The sequence below is a fragment of the Grammomys surdaster genome, unplaced genomic scaffold (genome assembly GCF_004785775.1).
Source record: "Grammomys surdaster isolate TR1022 unplaced genomic scaffold, NIH_TR_1.0 199, whole genome shotgun sequence".
Classification (NCBI taxonomy): domain Eukaryota; kingdom Metazoa; phylum Chordata; class Mammalia; order Rodentia; family Muridae; genus Grammomys; species Grammomys surdaster.
Window position 1 is genome coordinate 3,225,255 of NW_021604644.1, and position 13,948 is coordinate 3,239,202.

The 13,948-nt window shown below is 41.3% G+C and overlaps 1 protein-coding gene across 3 annotated transcripts in view; it reads right to left on the reverse strand.

Annotated features, from left to right (window-relative positions):
- Nucleotides 1-13,948, reverse strand: part of Tdrd7 (tudor domain containing 7) — a 67,012-nt gene that overhangs the window by 34,778 nt on the left and 18,286 nt on the right. For all 3 annotated transcript variants that reach the window (XM_028770232.1, XM_028770234.1, XM_028770233.1), the window contains exons 2-6: nt 9,411-9,623; nt 8,054-8,195; nt 7,057-7,237; nt 5,038-5,111; nt 2,746-2,963 (exon numbers count right to left, since the gene is read on the reverse strand). In XM_028770232.1, the coding sequence (XP_028626065.1) occupies nt 2,746-2,963; nt 5,038-5,111; nt 7,057-7,237; nt 8,054-8,195; nt 9,411-9,623 (828 nt within the window). The remainder of the gene's footprint in view (nt 1-2,745; nt 2,964-5,037; nt 5,112-7,056; nt 7,238-8,053; nt 8,196-9,410; nt 9,624-13,948) is intronic.

Consider the following 13,948-nt stretch of genomic DNA (forward strand, 5'->3'; position numbering starts at 1 on the left):
GAGGCCTAGCAGCATTTGTTCAAATGATGATTTTCTTTTCTGCACAGGAAGTTCCACAAGGCAAGACCATATCAGTCTTGTTTTCTGTTTTATCCTTAGCACCTGTATCAGTGGCTGGCACACACAAATTTCCCTTACAGCTGCCTAAAACTATAAACCTAGCCATCATTGTGACTTAGCAGTCTCTCCAGCCTTCTTGCCCACTCTCTGCTTCCTGAGTGATCCAAAAGGTTAAACGTCGTGCAGCCCAGTGTCAGAACTATACCTGTAATCCTAACACTCAAGGAGCTGAGGCAGAAGGACTACTGTGAGCTCGAGGCTAATCTGGACTACAAAATGGTAGCAATATCCTGTCTACAAATAAAACCTCACCGTTTCATCTAGTATTTTGTGACATAGTTTACTGCACATCCTGATCTGAAGCTCCATCTAGGTAAAACCTCACAGCTGCTATTTGGTCCCTGAAGCTCAAGGAGCCCTTCTGACAGGCAAATGGAAAGCCCTACAAGCACATGTCTTTGGATGGTAGAACTACAGGATATTTGATTTTTTATGACTTGATTTTTAATTGTTTTCATATAGAATATATAGTTGGAGAATTTTTTAAAAAAGAAATATAACACACTTAGATTTCTTCTTCAGTTGTGATAGGCCACAGAAGAAGGGCCCATTTCTAATACCAGACTTTTTGTACTACCTTTCATTCTATTCTATGATGTTGGCTGTGGTAACATAGCCCCAGGCACGCTATCAGTGTTTCTGCTCTTCATGGAGGTGAGAACAAAAGGAAGAAGGGACAATAACCATGGCACAATTGTTTAAAGCCAGGGAGAAATGACCAAGGAATAACTCAAACAACTAAGAATATTCAGAAGTCAGAAAATAGGTATAGAAACTATCACCAGACATCCAGATGACAGGCAGTCTGTGGTATCCTTGGCACACTGCCTTCCACCACCTCACACTGACATCCCTACTCAGTCCACATGGTCCTACCCAAAGCCAAGAGGAATACTGCTAAGGAATGAACTCTGTGCTTCTGCTTCATGCTCAACAGTCCTGACTGGGCAGAAATGATCATGAGGTGTGGATGAGGCGAAGTGCTAAACGCGTAACAAAAAAGTGGGTTGCCTCAGTACCTAAAATTTAAGAGGAAACCATCCAATTTAGGTAACATTCCAGCATCAACAGGATAGATACTCTTGCTAGTGAAGTATTCTGGGACTCTATAGCCATCCAGAGCAGCAAGGATGAAAATTTCTTTAGCAGCAATAAATTGAGCTACACAAGTGCTAGTGATTATCATGAAGTATAAAGCAACGAAAAGGCAGCACACTGTTTACTCTTTAAACTTATGCTCTAAAGAATTCCTTATCCAAACCTAGCAACAAGTTATCTTTGTAAGATGACCATGAAAAGCTCCAAGGCCATCAAAACTTTAAAGTTTGCAACTGTCAATGGAATTTTAAAATCAAGGGATGGTATGCATCCAATATGAGCTGAAACTCAGGCCAACAAACTCTTAACAAGCTCCCTTAGGAGTAAGGTGGCAGAGGGGACATCAACATACTATATCTGGGAGGGAATCTTCCCCAAATAAAGGGAAACAGAATTCCCATCTTAAGAACAAGTTTTACACTTTAAACACCACAGACATTTTCCAGAACATTTGTTATTCTGCAGTTACAGGGAAACAGAGCAGTGTCTCCAGAGTTTGACAGTTCTTGTTTCCCTACTTCATACAGAGTATTCTAACATTGGCCACACTGCCCTAACTCTTTTTTCTCATAGCTATTTACCACACTAGACTTCATCTCCTCTGCTCTCAACACTCAGGGTAGTGATTAGCAGGAGCAGTGTCAAGTGAACGGATATATGGAAGGATGACTTCTGCCTGGAACTGGGCGTGAGACACAGAGGGAACTATAGCCTATGGGGAATAGTGCCAAAACACATGTTTTTCTTAGGCCAGGAGCCCGGATGATGAGACTACCTGTCCTTTTGCCCAATAAGTGTAAAAGCCAAAATTTACGTTAAAGAATGCCCTCTTTCAAAACACACATACTCCAAGAAATTGATTCTACAAATGCAGAGGCACCAAGCAGGTATTAATGCTGTCATTTAGGATAACTACATTTTAAAAATAGATTCTATATTGATAATTAAGAAACATCTAGAAAGTACTTAGGTGTAAGAATCCAGCTTTGTCTACCTCTGGATGGACTAAAATTTCTAACAGGCTGTTCTGATCCACCATATTATAATCATGAACTCTGAGATGTCACAGGTCTCAAATATGACTATAGTATATGACTATAGTATCAGTTCCAGAACAAATCGAGTTCCATGTAAAAACATTTAGCACAAATAACATACATTTGTTCAAGCTGAAAAGCCTTGAAAAATGCTCAAGAATAAGCATGTACAAACTAGGACTAATACAAACTGTGACCAGTAAGTACTAAAATGGCAGAAGAGCCAATGTTTATTGGCAGAAGTTCAATCAACACAAAATGGTACACAACTACTAAATGCAGACAAAATAAAATTAAAATTCAGACAAAATAGGTACTAGCACTTCCAACCTTGACATTTGTTTTGTAGGCATAAGAAGCCACCTGTGTTAATTTTAGAGACAGTTAGTAGGAAGCACATGGGAAGCACTCTGTTCCTGTGGCTACTGACTTGGGACCTGCAAGCTGGGCAGGGAGGGAGCATAGAGGGGAAGAAGAAGGAAACACGTACCGTGCAAATGTGAGGCCAGTGTTCAAACTGCTGTAAAACTCCTTGGTTAAGGTCTTCTTTATAAAACTCTTTGTAAAAATGTGGAAGCTTAGATATCCAAATGCCATTGTTATGCTTGTCTAATATTTCCTTTATGCGGTTTTGAACCTCATCCATCTTATTAGTGTAAGAGGCAGGAGGCGTGACATTTGGTTTCTCAACAGTCTGATTTAAATTATCTTTAAAAGAATGATAGAATTAATAGATTATTCCATTATCTAGCATTTGTGTCTCTGACTTGGCTACGCTGTGGGCTCTGGGGTCCTGGATTTAGAAGAATGTGGGACTAAGCTAAACAGCACTGAGGACCACCTCACCTTTTATCCCTGGATTATATCAGCAGAGTCAAGACACCTCCAATGAGGGAACTTATCCCTTCATTTTGAAAGGATATTTCATAGTTTACTTTGAACATTATGGAAATCTTGCTGGGTAAAAAATAATGTTTTATTATTTAGCTGCAACTAAAGGAGACACCATTTTAGATGATATAAACACACGTGCAGTGCTCAACTGAAGCTATAATCCATGAGGCACAAAAATAATGTCTTAGTAGGAAGAGTGCTTTTATAAAAGATAAAAAGAGGTCTAGGTTTTCTGACTACTTTCCCTTTAACTAAGGAAAACAATTTAGCAATCCATAGGAGCCTGAAATCCATAAAAACTGATCCCAGCAAGTTTATGGACATCAACCACAGGTCTGGCTTCTACTTCTCCAATACTTATCTTTCATAAAGTTTTAGCTGGCTTCTTTCACTCCTGCTTATTTTTTTTTAATTTAAAACTCAGAGTGCCTGAGTTTACATACTAAGCAAGAGAAACTTGTGTGTTACTGTGACCATTCTGGTCCTTTAACTATGGAAATAATGTCAAACCTACATAGAATTCTATCAGGATATATATCAAAGTATTAAAATCTAACACCTACATGAAAAATGTATTTACAACTTAATCAGATACCTTTTCTGTTAAGTATAGTCATTTTTATTTTCTTTTTGATTAACTAATAAGAGATATATAGTCTAGTCTGGGGACACTGGTCTCTAAGGCTACCAGGTACCAAAAGAGTTTTCCTTGAGGATACTTAGAGATTACTCCTCTCTTCTCACTAGAAGACACAAGGATGTGCCTCTGCCACCCTTAGACTGGCACAGAGAGGAGAAGGGTCCAAGATACCCATAACCATTTCCTATTAAGGAAATAACTTATTCTATTTTAAACTCCTAAAGAGGCATACAACTTCACTGAGTAATCATGATTTAGAAAAATTCATATGTAAAAATAGTTCTTATATACAGAAGTCATACTATTCATTTTCATAATCAATACTGTAAGAACACTCCTGTGGAAAAGGAATTTAAACTCAATAAGAGACATACTGCAAGCAACAAATCCTGCCTAGTCATTTCACAGAGCACAGAGGCAGCCCTCTGTAAAGCTGCCCTTGGTGAGAGTACTCAGTGGACTCATACACCGCTTGTACAAGACAAGTCCATGCGTGGTGCATGTCTAACCAGCAGCTTCCTTGGCTCTCTTTACCATCCTATTGTTTTCTTAATGGCCCTTTTCATTTCATAACCAATAATTACCTATACCTAGCTGTCACCTCACAGTTTAAAAATCATTTTAATCTTTATTTTTATTTTATGTGCATGGCTGTTTTGACTGCATGTATGTATGTGCACCTCCACATATATGCGGTGCCTGCAGAAGTAAGAAAAGGGTGTCAGATATTCTGGGACAGGAGCCATGTTGGTTTTGAGAATCAAACCTAGATCCTTTGGAAGAACAGCCAGTACTCTTAACTTCTGAGTTATTTCTCCAGGCCCCATACCTCACAGTTTATAGTGCCGACTTTTACTAGTATAGCATCTTAAGTCTCTCTTATGAGTTTAATCCCCACATTTCGGACCTTGAAACAGAGCAGGTAGTTTCCTTAAAGTGAGGCCTCTGAGTGCCAAGTCTTGAAGGTTCACCCTCTAATTAGGGGATGGGTGAGGAAAACAGGTAACTGTACAAGGGACACGAGAACATGGAGCAGAATGGGTCTGGTGTGATGAAGGCCTCAAGTCACACTGACAATATCACTGGAAGCACTATTTTCTCTAACAATCACTTCAATCCACGAGTTTACAGTTAGAAATGGAGTGAGGGAAATAATCTCATGCGGGAGAAGGTGAGAGCACATGTCAAAACCACCATTAGATTATTTCTGTTGGGGCCCAAGACTCATGCCACATCTGCAAAACATACCATTCATTTCCTTAGGACCGGTCCTTGAGATGTGTGTCTGGAAAGGTGCTGGCAACGAGGACTTTGGACTGAACCTAAGGTATGAAAACAGCAAGTTTTAAACACTCTACTTTTCACTTAAAGTCCCCATGTCCCTAAGAAAATAACACGAATATATTCTAAAATATGAAAACAAATTTGGCATCATATTTCATATTTACTCAGAGAAAAGTATGTCAAAAGCTAAATTTAAAGTAGGTTTTTGAAAGTCTCTTTCACAACCTGGAATCAGCTTCAACTAATCATCCTTAAAGGGATAAATAAATAAAAGCACATGAAGAATAAACACTTAAAATAAGGAATATTTAGGAACATAACCCCATGTGAAATATTAGCAGCAGCATAGACTGGGATGTGCTACAGTCAAGACCTTTAAACCAGGTACTGGAGTGCAGGAGCACAGACCGTACAAACATTAGCTTTAGCTTGGCTGTAATGAGAGTAGAGTTTCAAAGTCAGCAGATAGGCTGCTCAAATAACCACATGAAGAAAAGAGACATAAGCACCTGCTACTTCATATCCTTTCCAACATAATTTACTATCAACTATTGGACTTGCATAGGAAGATGTTTCCAAATATGAGTATGAACAAACCACACCCACACACATACATATACATAGCCATGCACCCCACACCCCAACACACGTCCTCCACATTCTCATTCGTGTATATATATATACATTCTCTCTCCTCCCCCCCCCACACACACAGACACACACACACGTCCCTGGCTTTTGAGTGATGCTTAGTACTCATAAGGGAGAGTGAGTGTTGTAAGCCTCGCTGAATGAACCATGATCAAAGAAACAGTGACCACATTTTTCTCATTAGGAGAGGCAGTCACAATTTTGAGCAGCACAAAAGATTAAAAAATTAAACTGCTTCAAATGAAGCATATTTCCTAATGGTATTTTAATTCTAAAAGAAGCAATCAGTCTGTCAACTACTAATAAAGGCTTTTAGCTCATGCCATTGCTGGCCTCCCACACCTCTGCATTGATCAATGTAAGCGCTCAAGGGAAAATGCTCAACAGAAAAGCAAACTGTTCTGCCAAACTATTTTTAAACTAATTTCTCCTAAATATTTTAGTATCTGGATGGAAAGCCTCTGAGGAAAAATGTATCTTTACCCTCAAATAGACACTACTTTAATGGAATATGATACCACAAATTTACAAAAAAGCACAACTTTCAACTTGGAAGGTAGATGGGATACTGATTTCTCTCTATTGGGCTCAGCATGTGTTTCCTGTCAGGAGGCCAACAGGACAGACTTCGGGCTCTGCACAACCATTCGACTCTGCCACTGCAGTACATACATGAACACAATATGCCCATGCTCCCATAAAACTGTATTTACAAAAGCAGACAGTAAAGTTTTGGATTGTAGCCCATAAATTAGTAGCTTGCTGACTTCTTAAAACATTTGAAATAGAAAGAAACCGTTTGGTCAGCTTCTTGCATGTTTTCACTGGTCAAGTGAGGAATCACCCACACAACATAAACTAATGAGCTTACTGTTAGCTGGCTCCTGCATAGCCACACCCAAGCTGAGTCTAGGAGTGCCTTAGCTGTAGTCCAGTTCCATGGTACAAACATCCCAGTGCTAGTGCACCAAGATCAAATGCTACTGCCTGACTGTGGCAATTACTGGAGCAAAGGAATATACAGCTAAATGAGATTCTTACCTGAAACTAATTATAACAACAGTTTTGTAGAAAAATTTGAAAATCACATAAAATAGCATCTTAGAACTGGTTAGAGCATGTACAGCTGACTGGACAAGAAGAGATGGTAACAGAGGAGGAAACAGTACAGAGGCCATTCGGGAGATGCTACCAGGCAGTAAGAGGACTAACAGTGATGAATGTGATGCTGGTAACACAAAGAAAATGGTTTTCCATATGAACACACACTTCTAATAGTTGTTACCCCAGCTCTCCGCACTGCTCCTTTAAGCCAGATAAAGCCCAGGGTACCTGCTGTTGGCAGACATGCTCACATGCCTCTGCACTGGAATGTCTGGGTAAGGTGGCATGTCCACATCAGCCTTTACTCCGAAGGTGCTTCCTTTGTCTCTAAACAGCGCTGGATTAGGTTTCTTACTGATAGAATAATCTGAGGCAAATCCTGGTTGTCTGAGCGTTGCCTTTGGTTTCCCTAAAAATTAGATACAACACAATCAGCTGGCCTCCTCAGACTGTAGTTTCATTATGTTGCTCCAGATATTTCTGTGGGTCACACTTCCCAGAACAACTGAAAGAACAGAAGAAGGGGTCCCTGGTAGGGGCTGAGTAGGGGCCACATGAGACTAGGGAGTTCTGTGGGTGGAGTCTTGCCTGCCACATTAGCCAGTGCTTCCCTCTGCTCACTACATGAGCACTTCCCAAGCAGCCACCAGTTGGTATGAAGTCAGCAGGATGCTCCTGCTTTCTCAGTCCACACATTCTGCCTGCACCCAAGTCTCCCACCATCAGGAAGGCTACCCTTCTCACTCACAGTGATGGCTGCCTTGTCTAAAATGCTTCTGCCATGGAATCATCTAATATTTCACATCACTGTTGAACCATTGCTTGAGAATCTGGTTTTAGAATTTACTATAACTTCCTAGAGATGAGCATTCAGGAAATACAGCTGTTTATCATGTTTTCAGGCCATGTAATTCACATTTCTCTGAAAAATAAATGTCTTAAAACCAAAAGACATAATCTGCTAAGTACGAAACCATATCGCAGGTTCTTGGTTCATCCAACATTCTGGATGAGGATTCTTGTCACCACAGTCACCATCAGTTGCATTATTCTGCACTGTCACCACTGGATTTTGTAAGTCACATTCATCATCATTTCAGCAGAAATCCCAGTTGCAGGAATTTTCTCCTGACATGTGGCTATCAGTAAAGTATTCAATGAACAGTTTATCAGGAACATAGGCAGTATTTCTATAAGTCCTTATGATACTCAGGGACAGACTTACCTTCTAGAAAGAATGGCATAGTTTTCTTCACTCTCATCTGACAATTAATTTGTCGCCCTGTTTTCCTTTTAGAGGTCCTCTGTCGAGCCACAAGCTGAGCGATCCTTGCAGTTTCTGTGCAAGCTACAGCATAGCAGACAATCTGTGAGCAGCAGAGTGAGAGCAGGACATTCTGAGAGGCAGTTTGTAAAGGCTGGGTCCCAGTGAGCCTACACACCCCAGAGCAAGGTGTATGCAACTCTGAGTGGCTTGCTCCCAATTTCCAGAACCAAAATTATATTTAACACAAAAGGAATCATGCATGATCTAGTACTCCTTCTCCAATTTGAGATTTTCTTCTATTCTTTAAACAGATACTTATTAAGTACCTACAATACTATGGGGGGGATTAGCAAATGAGCCACAGGAATCCTGTGCTCTGCATACACCAGCTCAGACACGCACAGTACATCTCTCTGCCACTTACACAGGCAAAACAGCGAGTGCTCAGAAAGCTAAGCTCCATGCTCACATACTGAGGCTCTCTCTGAGGCTAGAGGATGTTATTTTTTAAAATCACATTTGTTTGTCATGTGTTACTCTAAGTTGAAATCAAGAACAATGCAGCTTTATGCAACAGCCTAATTTTATCAGTACTCTTTTGGCCAGTGCTTCTATTCTTGAGAATACAAAGAAAAACACTACCAGCCTCAGTATGTTCAGTAGGGGATATTGTAATAGTCAAAACCTGGAAACATTTTTAAATGCTCAAAATGGGGGGGGGAGTTCAAAGTAAAACATAATTCAAAACTGTATGAAGCACTATTAGTTCATTCATTCATTTGAATACTTGATCTTTCAAGCATGCAGCACATTTATGAAGTGCTGATTATGAAAAGAGAAAAGGCAAATCTCTCACTCTCAAAATCTTTTCTTGAGAGAGAAAAGAAGTTGAAGACTCTGTGATGAATGTTGTGAGGCGCAGGAGCTGAAGGCTTAGACCTGGGAGGCCGTGGGATGCCAGCACATGCTTACTACTGATACCCACGTGTAATTAACTGCGGTCTTCCCTTACACACGTTCTTGCAAATGAGCTTCCTCTCCGACTGTTCTCTTGGTCCTGGCTCCCCTTTCTTCTCTACCAACCTCCCTCCTGCCCCACATACACACACACTGGTGTTGGGTAAATATCCCAAATACTCTGAGGCATACATTACACAAGACATGAGAATGTGGGCTGTACCTTGGGTGTGCTGTCACTATGGCTCTCAGCTACCCAGTGCATGCTTTTGCTTATACCACAGGTATGAGATCAGAAGCACCAGGCAGGTGACTTTGACTCAGTGTGGGAATTCTGAGAGGCCAGATGCCATCTTACCTCTCCTGATCTACTAGTCTCTATCCTGACAACCGCTGGCACACTCCTCAGGTAGGCTTCTAAAGTAGGATAGCCCAGCTGCTTGAAGGGGATCCAGTCTCCAGTCAAAGATCGGTACTCTCCTTGGAGCCGGGTTAATGCTATCCCATTCTTATGAGACTGCAGGACAGCCCTTAGCATCTTTGAAACCAGATCTGCCTCCAGCATCTTTGCCTATAAGAACACAGAAGAAGGTTATTATTTATGGCCCATCAGCCTATGAATGTGAATATATTTCAGAGATGAAGCTTTTTATAGTATGCCACAAATGAGTGCTGAAGGTCTCCTGTGGGATAACAGTGCAAGGGAGTATCTACCATGACATCAAAGTAGGGACTACCACAGGAATGTGGGGGGAGTCAGAAAGGTTGAAGAAGAGCATGTGTGCGTTTCTGATGGGCAGAATAAGAGGAAAATAGAGCTGTGGGGTAAGGGAGAATGCAAAGGCAGAGGTGGGGAGAAGGGCATGGGTAGGGGTGCTCTGGGAACTTTAGGGAGCTGTGTGACTGACAGGATTGCAGACTTTGAGATGGCCACAGTATGCTAATGACTGCATTTGTTAAAAGTAATGCAACACTGAAGGGGGATCACAAATGAGGGAAACAAAGTGTCCAGCTCTGAAGTTTAAAGGTCACTTACTACTACTCATTCTTGGGGAAGCTAAATTGGAAGGACTTTCACAGATGTGAGAATGCTTGAAATATGGGGGACTCAAAAATAAATGATAAATAAAAATGCAGGCTAAAAGTAGTCAGATGCAGAAACCACAAGTGATGAGGGCTCCTAGTGTCTGGCTAAGGCATGCTGGGTAGTAACCACTCAGAGTCACGGGTTACAGGCAGGTTTACAAGAGAGAAAGAGGTTGCATTCAATTCTGAACAGGCAGAAGCTGGATGTCCATAGGCCAGCCACATAGATATATTCACTGAGAACACAGGTTAGAGACCTGAGCTAATAAGAGAGTTACTGGTCTTCGGCATCCAGATAGAAAAAAACAAGGTTAAAGGTGGATTTCTGTAGAAGGCAGGCATGTAAAAGATGGGTACAGGAAAAAGAACTACAAACAGTTGATACAAAAGTTAGGAAGAGAGAAGGATAGGGAGGAGGAGAGGAAGGAAAGGAAGGAGCCGAGGGAAGAGAGAAGAGACATAAGCTGTATCCCACTGCCCTCCAGACTAAAAGAGAATCAACAGAATGTTCAAAAGTATCATGACTGGCACAAACAATGTAACAAAATTGAAGGCCCAAGCATGAGCACACATAACTACAACCATCTAATATTCAACAAACATGTCCAAAGAACACACCATACAAAGACAGCATTTCCAACAAATGGTGCTGGGAAAATTGGACGTCCATATGTAGAAGAAAGAAATTAGGTCCAGGGGCTGGAGAGGTGGCTCAGCAGTTAAGAGCACTGACTGCTCTTCCAGAGGATCTGAGTTCAATTCCCAGCAACCACATGGTGGCTCACGACCATCTGTAATGAGATCCGATGCCCTCTTCTGGTGTGTCTGAAGACAGCTACAGTGTACTCATATAAATAAATAAATCTTTAAAAAAAAGTAGGTCCATATCTACCACCCTACATAAAAAACTTAGTCCACGTGGATTGAAAACCTAAATGTGAAGCCTGAACAAGACACGGGTATAAGAAAGGACTGTGTGAATAAAACCCTTTGCACAAGAATTGGGACCAACAATTGATGAGTGTGACTTCATGAAACTAAAAAGCTGCATGGCTAAAAACACAATCAATTGGGTGGAGGGAATTTGCCAGCTATACATCTCACAGAAGATTCACATCGAGGATAGATAAAGAACTTTAAAAAAAAAGAGTCTAAGAAACAAAATGACCCATTTTTTAAAAAATGGGCTTGGGATTTATTTAAACAGGAAGGTCTCAAGAGAAGAAATAAAAATGGCTAAGAATTATCTCAAATTATCCACTATTGCAACAATAGAGAAATATCAATCAAAACAACTTTGAGAGTCCATCTCACCCCAGCCAGAATGGCTATGGTCAACAAAGCAGCCAACAAAAAATGCTGGAAGGACGTGGGGAAAAAGAACCTTCTCTTATTGTTGGTGGGGCTACAAACTGGTCCAGCCACTCTGGAGTTCAGTGTGGAAAGAACTAAAAACAAATCTGCCATGACCCAGCTATACTACTCCTTGGATATGCCCAAAGGACTTGACATCCTACTCCAGATACTGGCTCAGCTGTGTTCACTGCCACTCCACTCATGATAGCTAGAAATGGAAACAACCCAAAGTTCTTTCAACCAACAAACAGGTAATAAAAATGTGTACATATATATACCAAGGGCCATTACTCTGCTGTAAAGCAAAGCTATGAACTCTGCAGGGAAACGAACAGAACTAGGAAAGTTCACATTGAGGGAGGCAATCCAGAAGCAGAAAGACGAACACCAAGTGTTCTTTCATCTGAGACTCCTAGCTCCACATCATCCATCAGCTGTGAGTACATCTGGGAACAACTGCAGAAACCAGGAAAGTAAAAAAGGGCCATTGCCCGGGAAGGTGATTAGTGGAGCATTAGAGCAGCATGGTGCAAGTGAAATGGGGGGGAAATGGGGGAAATGGGAGCTCTAAGAAAGGAAATGAGCTACAGAAGGAGGGAGAGGGTAAAATAACAGTAAGGATGTCTGAAAAGGTCATAAGGAATCATAATATTAACTAGCTATATAAAAGTACCTATAATATAGCAGATGCCATGCAGGAAGAGCTGCAGTGGGCAAGTGAGTTCCCTGGAGACAGCCGCACTGTCTTGCTCAGCTGCGATGGGTGAGTTCTGGTGAGCCATGGCCCCAGAGACTTTGTCCCAGGATTGCTTCTTGCTACTGATGTACTTTCTCATGTTTGCCATTACCACGCTCCTCATTTATCTGACGTGGTATGAGTAGACACCAGGAGACCCTCACTGCCTATTTTCTGGTTTGATTATTTCTAAATGATAGTCCACCCTATGGGATAAATTTCCTGCAGATCAACATGAAGATGAGCTTTCATGAATTAATGCTGTTTAGATGAATTAAATACCTTACAGAATTCCTGATTTGAATCAATCATGATTTTAGGAAAAAGTTTAAGGAGATAGTTTTAGTTGTTTTGACAGAAAGAAGTGATAAAGTTAGATCTAAGAATAGAATGTGCCTCCTCCTCATAGAATAGTTAGAAAAGGCTGCATAATAAGAGGTACAATGAGCTTTCATAAATTACATTAAGAAGATAAATTACTTGGGACAGATTTGTGATTAAGGAAAAACATTCATTCTAGGTCAGGTCCAAGGATGAAGCCACCCCACAGTCAAAAACTCTGACCCAGAATTGTTTCTGTCTAAAAGATCTGCAGGGACAAAAATGGAGAAGAGCCTGAGGGAAAGGTCTAACATGGGATCCATCTCAAGGGGAGGCTCCAAGGCCTGCCACTATTATGATGCTATGCTGTGCTTGCAGACAGGAGCCTAGCATAGCTGTCCTTTGAGAGGCCCAACAAGCAGCAGACTGAGACAGACACAGATACTTACACCCAACCAATAGACTGAAGTCAGGGACCCCTGTGGTTGAACTAGAGAAAGCCTGGAAGAAGTTGAAGAGAGGAAGGTGACCTCATAGTAAGACCAGCAATCTTAACTGACCAGGACCCCCAAGATTTCTCAGATACTGAGCCACCAACCAGGAAGCAAACAAGAGCTGGTTTGAGGCTCCTGACACATATACAGCAGAGGACTGCCTGGTCTAGCCTCAGTGACAGAAGACTTGCCTAGCCCTGGAGAGACTTGAGACCTCAGGGAATGGGGATGCCTGGCAGGGAAGTAGAGTAGAGGGGTGGGGACATTCTCTTGGAGACAGGAGGAGGAGGTATGGGATGAGCAACTGTCGGAGGGTGGACTGGGAAGGGGATAAAGACTGTACTGTAAAAAATAAAAGTAATGAAAAATAAAGATAAAAATCTTTCTTAAAAGGTAGAGTTTCAATCATGTATCCCAGGGCTATCCTGGAATTCACCATATAGTCCGTGATACACCTGAACTTGTAGTCTGCCTGCCTTAGACTCCTCAGAGCTGAGATTATGGGCCTGTGCCACCACATTCCACTGAGAACTTTTTAATGTATGTTCTGTCCAGATGGGAGCCACTAGCCACATGTGGCTTTATGTATCCAAAATGTACTAGGATGACTGAGGAAGTAAATATTTGATTTAAATATGACTAGTGGTTACCACATTGGATAGAGTTCTACATAAGCAGCCTTTCCCTTTCTCTGGCTTAGAAAACAGAAGAGCAAAACTCAATAGTAATGTTCTCATTTGACCATTTAAAAAAAAGCCAGCTCCTGGGGTTGGTCTTACAATTGTGTTTGCCTCTTAAACTCACACAGCAAATGCACACTGATGTCTTCCTTACATACTTCCCTCTGCGCAACATGACCTCCTGAGACTGTCACAACAAAAATACATAATCCATACATGCCAA